Below are 21,868 nucleotides of genomic sequence, written 5' to 3'. Positions count from 1 at the left end.
TAATTTTGCTCATTTTGTGATATTAGTGTCTTTCAATTTTTGTGAAGCTGCTTCATGTTCTTTCTAGCTTCATTCTTCAATTTTTCAATCAACAGATGGATCAATGTGTGTTTCCTTCTCTTCTTCTGATTGGCAATTAGGTTTTTCCACGGCTGTACATAAGGAGTACTTTAGACTGAGCCGTGCTGTTGCTACATGTAAAATCAGTTCTTCCTTAAAGTACGATGCTCACCAACAAGTTTTAATCATCAACACTCATTTTCTCTTTCATCATGATTCAACACTATCTATGGTAACTGGTAAGAGATTGCAGCATGTACAATGTTTCAATCTCTAAATCTTTGTTATATCAATCTCTTCACTATCACTGTTGATGATTTGCATCTTTCTGAACAAGAATTTTTTTTAACAGGTTTGTTAGATTCTCTAGTATGCTGAACATATCAGAAGGAAGTCAATCTCAGTCCAAGTGCATAATATACTTTGCTGGTAACCACCACCAAGTCTAGGTTTTAGGAATTTTTATGTGTTACATCTAAAGAACGAAGATACTGATTTATTTTACTGCTCAGTTTTTTTTTCTACTTTTGTGGCAGAGATTGAACAGTAAGCGAGGGCCTGTCTACCAGTTTCTCAAACCACAAGGCTTTCTCCTTACGACACTGCTCATCGGTACAGAGATTCAGAAGTGTACAAGGTCACTGTTTTTCTTTATTATGATAAAACTTTGGGTATGCTGTATTTTTTTTTGTCATTTTGGCTTCACAGTGGGTATGCCACAGGAATCCATGGGGTAACATGCGCTGTTGATTTCATATTTCTTCTAAATCCAAATTGGTATAGAAAGTTTCTACAAACAAGTTGGAGTAAGGCATGTTTATTGCAGATCTCTTCAAGTTTCTCTTATGTAGAAGAATGTTTCTTGCATCAGAATTATTTGTGTAAAGCTTTTATGGGACAGTTCTATTATCTACCTCAATTAACATGTGACAATTTTGCTTTGCAGTATCTATTGAGAAGAGCTTCACTAACCTCTGAGGATGCTTTTTCCTTTCTGAAAATAACAACAATGATGGTGACCCAATTTATGGACCTTCTTATTCATCTGAGAGTGTTCACGTAAGTTTCTCTATCCTAATTTGCTTCTCCTCCCCAATACAACTCGATTTGACGGAAAATGATGGACATAGGTTTATATCACAGTGGACTCACGACAAAAGACATTAATGATCTGTGGATTCAAGCTGACTTTGATGGAAACAGTCTAAAACAGTTTCAAGTAACGTTTCTGAATGAGGACATAGAAGCAAATGGTAACCAAGAACAAACAATTGGTTTCAGTGTCAAGAACACATCATTATTTCTTTCTGAAGTGGAGGAAGGAGTGTAGCTAGAAACTTACTCTCTCTCAGATCAAGAGAGGCTTACAGTTTTTTTTCTCTCCCATAAGAATGCCTTGCTCCGGTCCTCCCAATTGGTTTCATGACAAAACCCTCAAACAACAAACCTTTCTCTTCTTACATTTAAGAGACCTTTAGATTTATCCCCCCCCCCCTCCCTCCCCTCATATTAGAGGTTAGTATCAACACTTTGCCTCCATAGGCCAAAGAAAATACTGGCAACGCCCTGGCCGTTCTCCCCTTCTGGTTTGTGCGTTGGGTGAAAAAGAGAGAAAAGGATATTACACGCTGGTATATATTATACTGTGTAATATGCTAACCAAATGTGGAAGCTTTCATGTAAAAGTAAATGTTGTAGTAAAGATTTAAGAAGCATCTTTGGAACTCTCAAAAGTTTAGGACACTAAACCAAATTTGTTATAACCAATGGATCAAGAATTAGGCAATTCGAAATCAAAAGCATAGTCCTTCTAAACAGCAGCAGTCATATTTTAAGATTATGGAACTGTAAACAATATGCTAATAATAATATCCTGTAACAAAAACAATTAGTGTTCAAATTATTCAATATTTATAGAACATGTTTTATTTAAATAGTAATTTTTTTGGGGAAAAAGATGCAATTTAATTTTATTCAATAATTAGTATATGTTACTCATATTAAATGTGATTATAAAATATTATATCGTAAGATTACATATACAAAAAATATATTTACATAATGTGTATTACATATGAAAAGTACATTTAAAAAACAATTTATGTATATATATATATATATATATATATATATCCAAAAATAGAAAATGGTAGTTAATTAAAAGGTTACAATTTTAATAACGATCTTCTATTTTGATAATTTTAAAATTATTATAAATATAAAACAAATTATTAATATAAATATGTGTAGCCTGGATACTAACTTAGAATGTGTATGACTAAAGTAAAATTTAATAATGAGTTAGTACACAATACTATCAAAGCATCATAGACAAAGGTCATGGAACCTAAAAAAAAGGTCATGAAACACAAAAGAAGAAGTGAGGCAAATACGAGAATAATAATAATGCAGTTTGTAGGTTTGCAACTCAGATTGTAGGGTAGGATCAAACTGTAGGAGTTAGAATTCTTAAACCGTTTTTGTATATAAATTATTTTTAGAAACACACAAAACGTCTATGCAATGTGTGTAATCAGATTTAAGTTAAGAGTTTTTCAGAATTTTTGATTAAAGACCTAATTCCAGACCTCAGGCAGTGATAATTTTTGTATATATCTACCATTTATAAATTTCAGAAAGTTTTTAAGTTGGGTTTGAAGTCCTCACTCATACCTGTTTTCGGGAGGTCATTCAAGACCATGTTTGAGCAAGTATCTCAGCCTTGCATAAAGGGATGACCGAGCACACAAACACTACCCAGCAAACAGAAAAAAAATCTAGAACATCAAATAGTCGTATTAATATTCAAAATTATTTCCAAAAATTCTGATTAATTAAATAATTTAAATAAGTAACTGTAAAATTAATATTACATCAACAACGGTAAGAAAGTAAACCTTCTATAAATTTACAACTAAAAATATTTCAAATCATGAAGCAAAATTTTCTTTCTATCACAAACCAACTTAAAAAAAACACAGAAATTAAATAGCAACAATAAATGTTAAATTTAAATTTTGGTTAAAAAGGTTGACAAAATTATTTTGGTTAAAACGATAAATTGAAGACAACAAATAAAGAACCGGTATACAAGTCGGTGGTACTTTCTTTTAAAGACAAATACAAAAATGAAACTTAATAATTTTAAAACCAATCAAAATTTATACAGTACTAATTATAAGTTTTACAATTGTTTTACATAAAAATAAATATTCAAGATAAAGAATATATATAGATTTTAACTTATAATTCAGTTAACTTTTTATTAATCTTACAAATATCCTACATAAAACTCCAATAAAACACAACAAATTATTTCAAATTTGCATTTATGTTTATAATTCTATAACAAGTTTTAGTGTATATCATATTTGTTTGTTTTTTAAATATAAATATAAAAATTAAAATAATATTATAGGAAAAAATCCGGGCGTAGCCTGGAAAACCCCCTAGTATTAATAAAGTTGACAAATGGGCATGTGGAATTAATTGATGTTGAAGTTAGTGTAAGAACTCAGACCCTTGAGGTACTTAATTGTCAACACGCATTACCGTTGAAAGAGATCATTATTATTAACTTAGTTTAATTCTTATCGACCAAAACATATGAGTTTGTGTACGAGAGACAGAGAGAGAATTACTAATTTAGTTTAATGCTTGTTGACCAAAACAGGTTCCATGAGAAATGAGAACACATGTCAATTTTCAGAAAATTCATAAATAGAGGTCCAACGATAAAGCTCCCTCTCTTTAAGCAACGGCAAAGACTTGTTCCTTGTAGAGGCCATCGTCAATTTCACTGTCACTCTCTACCATTGACCCGTTAAGAGTGGGAATAAAGAAAATTATGTTTGTGGCTGCAATGCGTTTCAGCGATTTACCCCCACCCATACGGCGTGGACAATACAGTGTTTGTCGCTTTGTATACCATGCAAGGACAAATCACTCTTGAACTTTCATTTACTTAGGCTTGGTGGACCATTCATCAATTAATTCTTCAGAGGAGACTTGATTGTACAAAAAGTCTTCACAGGAGACTTGTTATATAAGTCTAGCTTTTTCTCCACTTTCACCGCCAAAACAAAAACAAAAACAAAACAAAAAACAAAGAAAAAAAGATAAAAGAAAACCAAAGAAGAAAAAAAAAACACGATGCATTCTTGTTGTGCGAGGAAGATAATAGTATGGAGCTTGTGTTTAATATTTTATCTTTCTCACTCAATACTTGTTTGCGGTTCTTCACCTCCTAAGCACTTGTGCCGTCAAGACCAGAGGGATGCTCTTTGGGAGTTCAAGAGTGAGTTCCCACTCAGTGGGATGGCTGCTGACGAGAAGACACAGACCTGGAGAAACAACAGTGATTGCTGTTCTTGGGATGGTATCACTTGTGATCCTAAGACGGGCAATGTTGCTGAGTTAAATCTCTGGGGCAGTTCTCTCAATGGCTCTTTAAGATCTAGTAGTGGTCTGTTTAAACTACAGTATCTTCATAGCCTTAATCTTGGCTCCAATAATCTTGCCGGCATTCTACCAGATTTCATCGGCGACCTCAAATATCTGAGGGTTTTGAGACTTTCTGGATGCAATTTATTTGGAAAGCTTCCTTCTTCGCTTGGAAATCTTTCTGATCTCACTGTTCTTGAACTTGATGGTAATGGTTTCACCGGTGAACTACCAGTTTCACTCGGCAACTTAAAACAACTAACAAAGTTGCTAGTTGCATCGAGCAAGCTCAGTGGGAACTTTCATCATGCGCTACTCAATTTGACCGAGCTCACTGCGATCAACCTTGTTTCCAACCAGCTGGAAGGTACGCTCCCATCTAACATGAGTAGCCTCTCCAAACTGGAGTACTTTGATATTGGTTCGAATTTATTTTCTGGATTTGTTCCGTCGTCTCTTTTCATGATCCCTTCGTTGATCCATCTTAAACTGGAAAGGAATCATTTTAACAGTCTCCTTGAGATTGGGAATTTCTCTTCACCATCTAAACTTCAAACTTTAAGCCTTGGAGGAAACAGGCTCAGTGGGCCTATCCCGGGATTTATATCAAAACTAGTCGGTCTCTCTTCTCTCGACCTCTCTTTTTGGGACACTTTGAGGGACGAGGTCGATTTCAGCACCTTCTTGCATCTCAAGTCACTTACGTTCCTTGACATCTCCACTCTTAATACAAGAAGTATAGTCGATATGAGTCTCTTCTCACATTTCGAGTCACTTAGCTTACTAAGTCTTTCACGAAATACTGTGAAGTTCAGTTCAACTCTCCATCTGGTCTCACCCATTGGATCATTGGCTCTAGCCTCCTGCAATATTTCTGAGTTTCCAAAGTTTCTACGAACGCAAACCAGTTTGTTTAACTTGGATATTTCTCAGAATCAAATAAAAGGGAAAGTACCAGCGTGGTTATGGAGTCTCCCAGGATTGACGTATGTAGACTTTTCTCTGAATTCATTTACTGGTTTTGATGGACCAGCGGATGTTTTTCAAAGAAATGAAATATCTATGCTGGATATAAGTTCAAACTCTTTCCAGGTTCCATTTCCTTTGTTACCACAATCTATGACGTTTCTTGCAGCCTCCGATAATCAGTTTTCAGGAGAGATTCCGACAACAATCTGCGAACTGGTTTCTCTTGATGTACTGGTTTTATCCAACAACAACTTCAGCGGTTCTATACCTCGGTGTTTTGAGAATTTCAATACTAAGCTTTCGATCTTGCATCTTCGGAATAACAGCCTCTCTGGAAAATTTCCGGAGGAATCTGTCAGCGTTGCCTTGATTTCACTTGATGTTGGTCGCAACCAGTTATCAGGAGAGCTTCCCAAGTCTCTGATTAATTGCACTCATCTTGAGTTTCTCAACGTTGAAGACAACATGTTCAACGACACGTTTCCATTTCGGTTGAGATTATTGCCTGGTTTGCAAATTCTTGTCCTTCGTTCAAACAAGTTCCATGGGTCACTATATTCTCCAAGGAGTTCTCCGAGTTTCTCCAAACTGCGAATCATTGATATTTCTAAAAATCTCTTCACTGGAGCCTTGCCGTTGGATTACTTTGCTGGTTGGAGTGAAATGTCATCTGGTGTATACACGCCAGATAACAAGCAGAAAAGGTTTATAGGAATAACTTTTTTAAACTATCGTAAGTCGGTGGTTCTGGCTAACAAAGGTTCGGAGAGGGAGTTTCTTGGTAGTAGTTTCAGCATCTACAAAATCATCGATGTCTCAGGAAATAGATTTGAAGGAGATATCCCAAAATCTATTTGTTTACTCAAGGAGTTGAATGTGCTCAACATGTCAAACAACGCTTTCATAGGCAGTATACCACCATCTTTTTCGAACCTGACCAATCTCCAATCACTAGATCTATCTAAAAACAGATTATCCGGCAAAATTCCACCGGAGCTCGGGAAACTAACGTTTCTGGCGTGGATGAACTTCTCTTACAACAACCTCGAAGGTCCAATACCACAAGGCACTCAAATTCAAACCCAGGATAGTTCTTCATTCCTACAGAATCCTGGGCTATGTGGTGCTCCTCTTCATAAGATCTGCAGTGGAGAAGAAGAAGGCACATTAAACCAAGATAAAGAAGATGAAGAAGAAGATCAAGTATTGAGCTGGATTGCTGTTGCAATAGCCTATGTACCTGGTGTATTCTGTGGATTCATTGTCGGCCATATTCTGGCTTCATACAGACATGACTGGTTCAAGGGGATCTTTCGCTATTTTTCTTAACATAAGCATCCGGTTCCTAAAGATATCTACTATATTATAATAATCATCTCTATGTCGTTTTAAATTACCATTGTAATGGCGTGAAAAGTTCTCTTCCCTTGTATTGTTTTGCCACTCTTATTGTGATAATCTGTGTGTTTCGGTGTAGTTAATTTCCTCTTTCCCTTTATATTTTTTTGTGTCTGAAATCTTGTCGCAGGAACACCTATTAGAACACGCCAATTGTAATGCTATGCATCTCCATTCTTGTTGCGACCCAAATCTGTGTTCAAGAACGTCAATCACTGAGCTACCCTCACTTTCCACACCTACATATGTAACTGATGATCCATCTTACAAACTGAGTCATCGACGCCCTGGCTATGCTAAAGCGAAACATTCGCCACAGGCTCCAAAGTTTTTGAAAGAAACTACATAAACATAAGTTTCCAAATTTGTAAAAGAAATTTTTTTGTAAAAACATTTATTTAATAGAAATTTTTAATAAATCGCCACAAGCTCCTTAAATCTCATGGCCGGCCCTGATTATCGTAAATCAATCTATCAAAATATCCATATAAACCTCATGACATGGCTTTATTCTCCGTCCATTATATCTCTCTCAGTTTATCTAGTTGTCGGAGTCTCGCACAATCAAAATTTTAATTACTTAATTTTTTAGGGAACCGAAGTTTTCTGGGTCATCACATCAATACGAAAATGACAAAATGAGTAAAGTTAAGTGTGAGTGAGGTCAAAGCACGGAAAAATATCATGTGGTGATTGCACGGTCAGTAAACAAGGCTTTCGAACCTCCAAAAAATCAATGCACCACCTGTCGCACGTAGTCGACAAACCTTCCAATCTCTCTTCCATGAGAATCCGGATATGTTGCGACCAAGAGTCAAACCTCTCAGCGCTCAGTCCATGAAAATCCGCAAGTTCCTCATTCTGCATTGCCTCCCTCTTACGGATGAGAAGCTTGTAGATGTTAAGGATGTAACCGGTGCAGCTAGATTGATCTATACTTTGATCCGTGCTGATCATTTCTCTCCAACCGTGATATGAGAGTTCATTGCGAATCTTTTGGATGCTAAGGAAAGAGCTGATGGAGGTCGATGTGTATTTCATAAGCTCCTTAGTGGAGTTCTCTCCGAGTCTGAGTCTCTGACTTCGAGGACAATGTTGATTGGAGCTCTGAAAAAAATTGATCCAGTGTGTGCATATCTCACTGATGATCATGTTAAAAGTTGGGTGAAGTCTAAGTTCTTAACCTTGACGAATCAAGTGCTCTACAAGCTTGTCTGCTCAAATTGGATCCCTACGATCAGCTACACTGCGATGAATCAAGAGCGTCTCAAATTCCTCTAGATGCTTCATCAGCAGAAAAGGTTCAATTTTGGGAAGTTGGTGTATGACCAAATCATGAAAATGGCTCATAAAGTTGATGATAAGCAGAGGCAAATCATCTTTCCTACTATAATACTTTTTATATCTCCAAGGAAAAAATAGTTTTTATGCCTCAGTAATTAATGAAAATTATATTTCCAAATAACATTTCTTACGATGGTTAATTAAAGAGACACTTTTAATGCATTAAAATAGTATATCTAATTGACATTTTTAAATACTATTTAATAATTTATGCCAATTAAATTTTTAATTTTAGTTTCCTCTTTCATATTTTTCCAAATAACATTTCTGATAAGAAGGAAATATTCATATAATAAAAAACAAAAATTATATTTACAAAAAGGAAAGAATACATATTTTATATATAATGTTATTTCATAAAAAGGAAAAAAACAGTTTTGATGTTAAAAATAATCATCTCTTTAAAACATAATATTAAAAAAAAAATTGTATCAGTCTATTTTCTCATATTACTAAAAATTAATTTAAATAACATGTACTAACATATCCTTGATGAACTAAAAATATTTGATAACTTCTACTATTGAGATATTTATTCATTTTTCCATAATTTATTACGTTAAATTTTAAATTTGATTTAAATTTCTATAAATGTTTATCAAACTACATAACAAAAAATATATAAACTTTAATCAAACTTAATAAACCATTAATTTGTTTAAGGCTTAATATTTTTATTTTTATTTTAAAATTTTATACAAAATAATATACCTATAATAAAAATCTATAACCAATATGAATTTTTATGGTTAAGATTATTTAGAATATTTTTAATTATATTTTATACATCTAAATTATAAAGTTTCATCGAATTTGATACACTAAAACTGAACATTTTCTACTGTCAAGTTAACCGTGGTAATTGTAGTATTTGAGATTCAATCCAGAGGATCAGTTTACACTTTATTCTTATAAGTTTTTTACTTAGCTAAAACTAAAGGTGGGGGTTTGAATTAAGTGGTGACGTGCAAGTAAAGTAAATAATTTCAGATGATTAAAATTTAATATTAAAGATAAGCCGATCTAGGGTTTCTCATCGGGTGTCAATGCTTAACCAAACATTTATTAAAGCGCTTTGAAGCATAATCTAGAACACGGATTACTCAAGTAGAACAGTCCACTGTCGTGGTGTTGTTCCCTTTGCGGTTTGACCTTGATGCCTAAACTGTCGTTTGGATCAATGATCGATTATAAGCAATAGAGATCAAGTCCGATTAGTTCCGAGCACCCAAATATCTACTTTCGCTGACTAGGGATGCGCAGCTCATTCATTCAATATCAAGCAACCTACTGCACGGTTAATGAGCAGATTAAACCTAAGATCTAGCAGTAAGTGATCAGGTTAGAGCTAGCATTAAGAGTCGGGATGAACGAAGACACGATAGTGTTGCTTATTTATGTTTAGCCTTGCGATTAACACCCTAGAACCCTAGATAAGCTAGCCGACTACTCAGCCATTAAACAAGATGAAACATAAATGATAACTGAATAATACTGCATATAAATCCAAAAATAAATCAATAGGGTTCAGGATGATCTTCTCTGTCAAGAAGAGGAGCCGTCTCCCTTACAATAGCAATTATCCAAGAATAGGTCTATGTCTCTTGCAAAACTAGCGTAGAAACAAAATAGAGATAAGGTTGGCTGTTTATATGGAGACACCATCGACTTCAGAGGAGAGAATAAGTGATTAGGGCAAATCTTTGAAAGATATGGAAACTTCCATAAATGTCGGGAACAATCGTCTGGCTTGTTCCTAGTGGGATCAACCGTCAGATTGCTCCGCTTGATTGTTCCGCCGGGAAAGACTCCAATTCTTGCTCCTTTCTTCACGCTTGTTCCTTCAGCTCTTCAGTCTACTCCAGACCTGAAATGACTCTAACACCATATATCAGAATTTGCAAAAAAAAAAGTAAAATATTGATATTTGTTCATGAGTTTTCAAAATTTTACCAGTAATGTTCGTTTATAAAAATTTTACTTATCATCATTTCATTTTTTTCTACTATTTTTACAAATCTACAAATATCAAATTATAAATAAGAATTTACAAAAATATATTTAAATTTTTAGATGAAGAACTAAACTAATGTAATATATAAAGAGAAATTTGAACTAATGACCAAAAAAAGAAATTTCACTAGCTAACCATTTCCTCTCTTTCTCTTTCTTTTTCTTCCTATCTCTCTCTACCCACTTACTACAAAACTAAAACTTTCCCCAATATAGTCATTGGGCAAATTAACCCATATATAAAACTGATCAAATTTAGTTTAAAAATAATCAAAAGCAATTGTGCTTCAATTTGAAGAAATGTGTGTTACTCAATATAACCCAAAAAAAAAAGAGTAACTTAAACAATCTAAATTTTTTTCTCAAAATCAAAAGTTTTAATGGAAATAAAAAAATTAATCAAAATTTCAATTATTTCAGCATAAAAGATATTATGGCTAAACTTAGAGAAACAAATACAATTCAATATACCCAAGTAATAACCAAATCGACTGGATATTATGTGTCCAAATTATATGTCTAATTAAATAATTTAATATTATTTAAAATAAATCATACATATAAATTACTAATAATTAAAATTAGAATTAGAGTACTAACAATTTACAATAAATTTAATTTTTAAATATTTATATCTGTGCATGAACACGGGAAAATCAACTAATATATATATATATATATATATGTATATATTCAGCTTCGGGTTAGGTTTAGAGTATGGTTTTACTGAAAAAGAAACGAGTGTAGGGTTTGTCTTCACTGCGTTGCTTGAAAGATTGGTGAGTGACTTGAGAATTCAACTCAGCTCTTGTATCTTGGGTAGATTAAGAATTGGTCTATCTCAAATCATGTGTGATATTGAGTTATTCGGATTAAACAGGTCTGTATAAAATTGTTTAAGCTATTTCTAATACATAAAATATGTGTTATTAAAGTTACAAGTATTCACATAGTTTTGATCTCCTGTGAACTTTCAAAAAAGTAGTTTTTTTAAAGTACTTTTAAAAAACTAGTTAACATATCGTTTGAATAGGGAAAAAAACGAGCTTTGGTTGTCTTGCAATATCTCTGATTCTATTGAAGTTTACTAGGTCAAAACCCGCGCTACGCCGTGGGCTATCATAACATGAAATAAATTTTATGTACTGTACACTTTTTGCTATTTACCGTGAGACAGTTGATTGGAAAATTATAAAAAAATTGGTTTGTCCTCAACTTTACAAATGTGGTTAGAAGTAAATGTAATTTTTGTTAGTAATATATTTGTCATATTAATACAATATACTACTGAATTTCACATTTTTCAATATATAATATAATACTAATGAAACTATAATTATCTTTGATAAATAAAAGGTCGATAAAATTTATCAAACCTTATGTAAGCACATAAGAACGGGTTTTAGAAAACATGTCCACTCTTTCCAAGTTAATGTTTATATTTTGTTTTTATATTTTAGGTTCTTAAAACTTGACTGCTTCTATATAAATTTAAGAAGATTATGATGAGTCCATACTGTATTTTAGTAATTTATTTGGTGATATTTTTAGTCATTTGAATATTTCGGCTTTGTCTTAGGTTCTTGAGCGTTGTAACTTTGATGAACCTTCTATTAATCTACTAATATATTTTCAAATGAGTACGTCAACTTCGCTCATCGGTGATCGGTCTCAATAACCACGTAATGGCCTTTATTTGAAAATCGCCCAAACAATGAGAGGTTAGCTATATCCTTTTTTCCCCCGAGTTATATCATCTAGCGATTCAGAAAGTTGATTCCTCTCCACATGGTTTGGCTTATTAAACTTAATTACTAATTAATGTTTTCTTCTTACGATTTTCTATAGTTACTTTTCTCCGCTCTGTCATTCGTCCTTGAGGACAGGTCTGGCAACAAATTTCAAATAAGTGATGTTTTTGTTGGTTACGGGACACCAAGGATATATGACTCCAGAAACCATAAATAAATATACAGAGTTGTCTTTCTACTTGGATAATCGCACACCTCTTGGTTCTATGCAATTGTTCATGTGACCAAATAAATCGTTCATATTGTAGTTGCCTTAGCTGGCTCAGAATGTTCTGCAACAGAGAAGACAAATTCGTGCATCAAGCATAGAACATGTATGAGAATATATATATATATATATATATATATATATTTCTTTGTTATACAGAAATGGAACTTACGTCTAACTGTATGATTCTACAGGTGCTTGAAAGATTAATTACTTTATTCAGAGATGTCACAGTGCTTGAAAGGCCAAGATTCATTTCACATGTTACAGGGTAAAGAGAAAGTGAGCTCAAAATACCCATTGGAGAATAGAAAACTCCTTGATGCGTCACTGCGTCTTTTCTTTGTAGATTCTAGAGAATAACACAGATTTTCCTTCTCCTAGACACAGCTTCTCATCGTGACAAAAAAAGAAGACACAGGTTCTCAAAGACATAGGCATTTTCTCAAACTTAGCCTATGATACCCCAAAGAAAAAAAAACACAGTTTCTCAGTGAAAGTGCAAAATATTTTCTTCAAAAATCTCTGAGTGAAATCTAATTGGATGGATCTCAGTTAACAAATTTTGGTATCAAAAACTTTCCAGCTTTTTCTCAATATTTTGATCATTATTCCTACACTTGTTGAAATGATAAAATCTAACAACTCACTGGTGTCATTGTTATTTTCCACCAAACTTGATATTCAGATGTACAAGAGAAGAGAAAAGTTCATCTAACAACACTATCAAGCATATTTAGGATGCACAATGATGAAATCTAACACTATCTGTTTCCCAAATTAATTTTTCTTTTTGTATCCAAAAACAAATCATATATATAAACAGGTTCCTTCCAATTAGAAAAAGAGGTTCTCGGCTGGTATTATTACAATTATCATTCATATCAGATTTGAGATAATCTAATCGCTTTGGTTTGTCTAATTATTTTTTTTATTAACCAAAACTCAATTTTTCTTGTTCACTTTAACCTAACCCGTATATAACATGTATAAGTATATCTATCTCCTTCTACATAAACTAAGCCAAGCCGTCATCTTCCTTGCTTCTCACCACCTTCCTTGTCTTATCTTCTCTTCTCCTCCTCCAGTTCTCGTATTGTTCTTGGTTCTTCCTTTATATCTTCCTCTCCGTTATTGGAAAAGACTTTGCGTTCGTCTTAGATCGTCACCACCACTGCCTCTTGCGAACCAATCACCACAGGATCCATCGTATCTGCTGTCCATAGAATCATCTTTGCTCTTGTTGGTGTTGTGTAACAGAACCGAGACATGGAGGATAGACGAGCGATGTCGGAGCTGCCTCTCTTCAACATCCCTCGATGCTGGAATCTTCACAACCCACCAGAGATTTACACAGTTACCATCCAAGCCGTACGAAGCCACCAACGTCGAGATCCTAGCAAGAGACTTGCGCCCCAAGCATTTTCCTTCCCATTTTTAATGGATCTCTTATCACTACCACTTGTCTTGAGCCACCGTGTTACATGAATATGGAACAATTTTTTTTGAAGATGAAGGAATCTGACCGAGACGTAAGATTTGCAATCAAATTAAGAAATAAATTTTTGAGAATAGCTAACAAGTTGATGTGTAAATTTAGATGATGTGTAAATAAGAAATGTTTTGATTGGTAGTACAACTTTTTTCATTAATTGACATGTCAATCCCACAATGATTTTGGCCCTGTTCGTTTGCTCACCTAGATGATCCATGTGGGTGAAGATGCAAATCGATGTTCGTTTTATGCATTATAATGCTACATCCAGATGGATCACCCAGCTGAATTTTTAAAAACTCATCTCAAATTCTCACTCAAATGAAGATGAGCCTTGATGGTGCATCTAGACATCCAGATGCATCTAGTTCAGTCCAAAATGATAAATGACAAAAATGACCTTTTAAAATCAAAATATTATTTTTAAACCCTAAATTCTATTTTTTTGCATATACATTTTTCTGCTATAACCAAAAAATGCATTTTCTCCAAAAAATTGAAAAACACAATTTCCCGCCAAAATCGCAAGATGCGTTTTTCCGCAAAAAAACGTAAAACACACATTTCCATAAAAACACATTTTTCGGCCAAACCAGTAAAACCGCACTTTTCGACCAAAACCGAAAAATCGCATTTTTCCGTCAACTAAAAAAAAAACGCATTTTTCCGCCAAAACCCAAAAAACGCATTTTTCCGCCAAACTCCAAAAAGCATTTTCCGGCCAAAACCAGAAAAATGCATTTTCTCGCCAAAACCGGAAACACAATTTTCCTGCCAAAACCGGAAAGCAGAATTTTCCCGCCAAAACCGGAAAAAACGCATTTCCCGCCAAAACTGGAAAACATAATTTTCCCGCCAAAACTGGGAAACTGATTTTTTCCGCCAAAACCGAAAAAACGCATTTTCCCGCCAAAACCAGAAAATGGAATTTTCCCGCCAAGACCGGAAAACAGAATTTTTCCGCCAAAACCGGAAAAAACGCATTTTTCTGCCAAAATTGGAAAACACATTTTTTCCGCCAAAACCGGAAAACAGAATTTTTCCGCCAAAACTGAAAAAAGAAAACGCATTTTTCCGCCAAAACTGGAAAAACACATTTTCTCGCCAAAATCGGAAAAACGCATTTTCCCGCCTGATTATATTTTAATCATTTTATTAACAAGTCCACGTGGATGTAGATGGAAGTTAAAAAATGAAAAGCAAACGAACATAGTTGCATTCAGATGATTCATCTGGATGCATGGACAAAATTAAGAAACGAACAACACCTAGATGGAGCATCCGGATAAGACATCTAGATAGACCATCTGGATGTATCTTCCAGATGTACAAACGAACAGGGCCTTTAAAAGCTTATGTGTCAACTGCAGGAGAACCTTGCTCCATTATTGTGTTGATTTGTGTCGACTCTTCTAGCAAAATCATCAAAGGCGTTAACAAACTTTATATACATTTCTGATATTAAATTCGTTGTGTTTTTGTCTCATTTGTAGGTGCAACTTCAAATACAAACATTATTTGATGAAAAGCACTTTGATGGTGTAAATATAATCAACATGCAAATTACCTTCTTTAAGAAACAGTTTTCCTAAATCCTACTGCACACTACATGTAAAAGACAGGTTTAGGAGAGGAAGGAAACTAAGACCTAAAAAAATGTTGACTAACACTGTCAAAGACTTGTTTCCTTGTAGTGGTCAGCTCGTTTGGGCAATTGATTGAACAACAACACACGGCAGAAAAATACATTTGTGGCTGCAAAGCGTTTCAGCGCTTTACCCACACACCACACGGCTTGGACAAAACTGTGTTTGTCGCTTTGGATACTTTTTAAATCACTACTGAATTTTAATCTTATTAGACTTTTTGGACCATTCATCAATTAATTCTCCATAGAAGACTTGTTCTAAGTCTTCACGAGACTTGTTAAGACGCAGAGGTGGAGGAACAACACTGATTGCTGTTCTTGGGATGGTATCAATTGTGATCCTAAGACGGGCAGTGTTGTTGAGTTAAATCTCTTGGGCAGTTCTCTCAATGGCTCTTTAAGATCAAATAGTAGTCTGTTTAGATTACAACATCTTCAGATCCTCGATCTTAGCTCCAATAATCTCGCCGGTACTCTACCAGATTCAATTGGCAACTTAAAAAATTTGAGGGTTTTGAAACTTCTTGAATGCAATTTATTTGGAAAGCTTCCTTCATCGAGCAAGCTTAGTGGCAACTTTCCTCATGTGCTACTCAATTTGAGCGAGCACACTACGATCAACCTTCATTTTAACCAGCTTGAAGGTAGGCTCCCATCTAACATGAGTAGCTTCTCCAAACTGGAGTACTTTAATATTGGTTCAAATTCATTTTCTGGATCTATTCCGTCGTCTCTTTTCATGATCCCTTCGTTGATCCATCTTAGCCTGGAAAGGGACGGCTTCAACGGTCCTCTTGAAATTGGGAATAGCTCTTCACCATCAAAACTTCAAACATTAAACCTTGGAGGAAACAATCTCAATGGTCCATTCCCGAGATTTATATCAAAACTAGCCGGGCTCTCGTATCTGGACCTATCTTTTTGGAATATAAGGAGAGGCGTGGTGGATTTCAGGATCTTCTTGCATCTCAAGTCACTTACGTTCCTTGACCTGTCCCATCTGAATACAAGAAGTACTTCATCTCTCACGTAATAATTTGAATATCAGTTCAACTCTCAATCTTCCCTCACTGTTTGAACGGGATTCAGTCGACTAAGATGGAAGAAGTCAGAAATGGGATGGCTAAAGACGTTTTAAACCGTAGATCTAGCCGCTCAGTCTGTTCAATGGTCCAAAAGTCTCTCTCTTGTTGCTTCTCCTTCCCTTTTTATAGGACTCCTGCCCCTAATGCCCTAATTTTGTACCTCTTTGGGCCTTGGTGCGAGAGGCCGAGTATACGGGCCTGGACAAGGCTCTCTCCAAGCCGGGCACTTTTGGTCGACTTACTCAACCGGCTAAAAGTACTCTAAGGCCAAGCCGATAGGTTTAGCCGCCGAGCCGAGCAAATCGATCCGACTTGCTGGATTAGGGCCTGTTATTCGATGGGCCTTGTGGAGGAGTGTAATCCATCTCCTACAATAAGTCCCCCCCAGTTCACTTGTGAGCGGCATGGCGGTCTCAGTGAATTTGTGGGTCAGGTTTATTCGGATAACCACTACAAGAAAACAGAGGGATTCTGATGGCCGAAATCGTCGGAAATTCGTCGAAATAGACCGATTCCGACGAATTTCTGACGAACCCGTCCGTCGGTATCGTTTCGTCGGAAAAAAAAAATTCGTCGGAATTTCGTCAGAACTTCCGACGACTTTCTGACGAATACCGAGAAACGTCATTCTGACGAACTTCCGACGATATTACGATGCGGATACACGAGACCAGAGTTCATCGGAAAAACTACGTACCGACGGAGAACGTTCCTCGGACACTTCCGACGTAGAGTGTTCCTCGGTGCATTCCGATGAACCTCGTTCGTCGGAATTTACCGACGGACAGTGGTCGTCGGAATATACCGACGACCGTTGTCCGTCGGTAAATTCCGACGAACGAGGTTCGTCGGTAAATTCCGACGGATATATGTCCGTCGGTATATTCCGACGACCACTGTCCGTCGGTGTATACCCATTTTTTTTTCAAATTAATTTTGCATTTTTATATATTTTTTGATATTAATAAATTTAAAAAATCAGAAATTTAAAACTAATAATATTATAAAATTTAAATTCATTAAAACCGAAATAGGAAAAAAACATTCATAAAGTTTAAAATTCATACAAACCGAAATAAAAAAAAAACATTCCGAAAGTTTTAAAAAGCCGAAATAAACTAAGATGAACTCGAAGACATCAAACGATCTAGCTTCTGCATAATCTCGGTGTTGAACTTCTTTTGGGATGCCAACTCAGCAAGGATAGTGGCATTCTCCGAACGGATAGTGGCATTCTCGGAAAGGATAGTGGTGTTCTGCTCCTCCAATGCCCCAATCCGTTCATCTTTGTCATGTAGCTCCTCGAGAATCATGGGATCGGCATACGGAGCTTGTGAAGAAGATGCCGGATACGAAGAAGCACGACGGGCCAACCCAACTAAACGGCCTCCTTTCCTTTTAGGAACCGCCTACAAAAATATTTAAAGTAAGTAAATATGGACAAGTAAGTAATCGACATTATTAAAAAAATATAATAATAAAAAAAATTACCTTTTCAACCATCTCATTTATTTGCAATAGAGACAGGTTGGTTGAAGCTCCCGTGGAGTCGCCGTCATCAGAGAGAGGCTGAGATTGGGAAACTATTTCAGCTTCCACCAAATCAACTACACTTTTGATCACGGGGTCCTGAATTTGACCCGTCGTCTTGTTAGTGTGAGCCACCTTAATGAGTTGTAGACGATCAACGGGATTACCGTCATTTGCTTCGATCTAAAAAAACCGCCATTATTAGCCAAGAAATATATAAAATATTTATTTAAAAAATATAAAGATAAATAATAATAAAAAACTTACAAGTTCTTCCTTCTCCCAATGAGCTATCAACTGCTCCCACACCGACCCGTTGATGAACCGTGGCTTCTTGTTCTTCTGCCAAACTGTCTTCCACGAGTTTATCTGCTTTGTGTAAGAGTCCATGGCCTTTTCGTTGAATTTCTTATGGACTGTTTCCGTAAGATCGGAGTGCCAGTTGAACTCTTGCTACAAAACAAACACAATTTAATAAGTAAATATATTTAAAAAAATGTTCAAACTTTAAAAAAATGAAGAGTTACTATACCGCGAACTGACGAAACCACAACTCTCGTTCGTCGGAAGGGATCACACTCCACTTTGGATATCCAAAACGGAGCATGGAGTACATCATCTGGTTGATGCTCCGGCTAATGCCATTTTTCGACTTGGTGAACCTTTAAAAAAAATACAAGTTAGCAAGTTAATTAAAGGAAAAAATATAACGGTACAAATAAAAAAAATACTAACCAAGTGCTATGGCCTCGTCGTGGGTTGGTTTGGAGAAACGGGAGATGCTCTCGACCTGGTTGTTGAACCAATAGATGAACCGGCATGACCCCTGGATCCTGTTGAGCAGCAGCGTGAGGGGCAGCGTGAGGGGCTGAGGGAGCTGGAGCGGGAATATATGCGGGAACCGAGTCATGAGACGATCCCGATGCACGGGAACTGCTCACCGAACTACGTCGAAGACGGGCTGCGGGGCGGGCTTCATCCTCGGCCCTAAAAAAAAAAAATTAACCCATCAAACATATTTTCAAATCATTTCTATTTTTAATGTTTTCATTTATATATTTACAAAAGGTTTTATAAACGTTTTAAAAAAAAACTATTAAACCTTTTATATATATATATTATACAAAATTATAAAAAATTTATAAATATAGAAAAATGTTGTTAAAAATTTATAAATGAAGAAAAATGTTGTTAAATATTTATATTTTTTTTTTAAAAAACGTTTTATTATACATAGTTTATTAGTGGAAACTTATAAAAAATTATAAAAAATTTTAAAATTTTTATTATACATGATTTACATATATATATATATATATGTATACAAAATTATAAAAAATTTATAAATATAGAAAAATGTTGTTAAATATTTTTAAAAAATTTTAAAAACGTTTTATTATATATATTTCATTACTGGAAACTTGAAAAACGTTTTTAAAAATAAAAAAAAACGTTTTAAAAAATCACAAAACGTTTTTAAAAATCAAAAAACGTTTTTAAAAATCAAAAAATGTTCCAAAAAAAACTAAAACAACAATCCTAACTTATATATCCTAAACTATCCATTCAATCCTAAAATTTTCAATCAAACAACCTAAAATCCGAGATCAACTTCCAAAACCCTAAACAATTGATAAAAAAGAAGATTTGGGATGATTCTTACATGATTTGGGGTTTGGGGAAGAGATATGAGGGTGAGGAGAGGATTCGCCGGTGAAGAGAGGTGGAGAAAGGCCGGAATCGCCGGAGAGGGGGAGAAATCGCCGGAGTGTTTTCGTTTTGTGAGAGAGAGGCCGCGGAGATAACGAAGAAGGAAGAAGAAGGGTTTTTTTATATCCGAGGATTCCGACGGACACGGGTTCGTCGGTATTCCGTCGGTATAATTAAAATATACCAAATGCCGATTCGCGAAAATTTTCAAGCGGTTTGGTTCTCCCGGGCTAATTGAAATTCCGACGGAATGTGTCCGTCAGTATTTTCCGACAGACACATTCCGTCGGTATATTCCGACGGAATTCCGACGACTTAGTGTTTAGGGTGTTGATTTCAAGTTTCTAAATGCAAAATCCAAATCTTTGATAATATATATAGTATTTGCATAAAGATTTAACAATAAAAATGTTTTATAACACGATTTTACACAACAACATTTTTTGTAGTGTAAGCTTATATAAATATGATTGTATAAGTATATAATGTTAAGATGAGATGTTATGAAAACAATGATATGCATACATAAATATTTTAATGAGTTGTTATATTTGAACGGTTACGATCTAATACTATACTAAACACTTATTATGTGTTATTTTCATAGTTTTGGCATCTAAATTTATAGATTTTTATGATTGAAACTTTATAGAAAAACATGTCGTCGGTATTTTCCGATGAAATACCGACGACCTTTCCAATTTTCAATGAAACCTGTTGTCGTCGCTATGTCGTCGGTATATTGCGAGGGATTTCCGACGGACCATTAAAAAAAAAAAAAAAAAAAAAAAAAAAAAAACTAATCAGAATCTTCTGAATCTTCATCAAACTCCCCAACCTCGGCTTCCGGCTCTGAATGTACGACAGCATCATGTCCAAACACAGTCAAATTCTCAACGAGTTGAACATTTTCCAAATCTTCAACTGCCTGGGCGTTGCTGGTAGACTCTGGTTGCAATGGTTCATCATCATCAGAAGTTCCATCCACTCGTCCTCTTGGGTTGATTTGCGTTACAGTAACCCATGGATCGTCTCTGTACGTCACCCGAGGGTAACTGATGTAGCACACCTATACATATCAATTATACAAGTATTAGTAAAATATATAACATTAATTAATTATATTGGTAAAAAATTATGAATAGATTGACATACCTGATCAGCTTGCGAACCAAGAATGAAGGGATCATAATATTGAAGTTTCCGCCGCGAATGAACTGATGTAACACCAAACGCATCAATCTTCACTCCTCTATCTGGGGTGGTGTCATACCAATCACAATAGAATACTACACAACGCAATCCAACCATTCCAGGAAATTGGATTTCCAATATTTCTTTTATGTTGCCGTAGTAGACATCGTCACCAGAAGAAGATGAAACACCAGCATCATATGTTGTCTTAGAATGACCTTTCCTTGTGAATGCATATCCTCGCGTACAAAATTTAGGATATGATTTGACCACATAGTTTGGTCCCTGCACAAATTCGCGTATCCAATCATCGAACACAAGACCTCTGGCCAAACCATCATTCACCTATAAATTAAAAACATATATGATTGCAAAATTAATTAGTTTATATATATTAAATTTAAACTAATCATTTGCATAGGGTAATATGATATATGACTCACATAACTACGAAGCCACGCAGCAAATCCTTTATCTCTAAGTTGTCGAAGCTCATCTTCTGTTGCATGCCTGTGAGTCATACGCAACTCCGCCATATATACACTATATACAAAAATATTATCAATATGAAATAAAATTATTGAATATTAATCTAACAATAAATGAATAAATATTTTTACCTCTCATATTGTAGAACATCTTCACAGTTGGTGAGCAAATATGTTTGCAAATGAGCGTGCTCAGTGTCCGTAAGTCTCCGCTTCGTGAATTTTCCACTAAGTCGTCCTATTTCCTTGAACATGCTTGGGACAGTAACATGATATGTTGCTCTCTCCCCTCTATCATCATGCCGAGCAGGTCTTCGGTGTTTTGTATGCACTTCTGGTGGAAAATAATTTTCAGCAAAGATTGCAGTTTCTTCATTGATCACCTGTGCCACTATAGATCCTTCCACCCTGCTTTGATTTTTGACCATCTTCTTCAGATGATGCATATAACGCTCAAAAATATACATCCATC

At 35.1% G+C, this 21,868-nt stretch overlaps 1 protein-coding gene across 1 annotated transcript; it reads left to right on the top strand.

Annotated features, from left to right (window-relative positions):
* Positions 1 to 2,978: 2,978 nt before the first annotated feature.
* On the top strand, positions 2,979 to 6,948 carry LOC106349072 (receptor-like protein 48). Its single transcript, XM_013788968.3, has one exon. The coding sequence runs from the start codon at positions 4,213 to 4,215 to the stop codon at positions 6,799 to 6,801; it is 2,589 nt and encodes an 862-aa protein (XP_013644422.1). The 5' UTR covers positions 2,979 to 4,212; the 3' UTR covers positions 6,802 to 6,948.
* Positions 6,949 to 21,868: the final 14,920 nt, after the last annotated feature.

The sequence above is a fragment of the Brassica napus genome, chromosome C1 (assembly GCF_020379485.1).
Source record: "Brassica napus cultivar Da-Ae chromosome C1, Da-Ae, whole genome shotgun sequence".
NCBI classification, from domain to species: Eukaryota; Viridiplantae; Streptophyta; class Magnoliopsida; order Brassicales; family Brassicaceae; genus Brassica; species Brassica napus.
The sequence above is the reverse complement of the archived record's forward strand: the minus strand, read 5'-3'. Positions and strand labels throughout refer to the sequence as shown.

Excerpts from the sequence above, each read along its gene's own strand:
- LOC106349072 (XM_013788968.3), top strand. The coding sequence starts at position 4,213 with ATGCATTCTTGTTGTGCGAGGAAGATAATAGTATGGAGCTTGTGTTTA.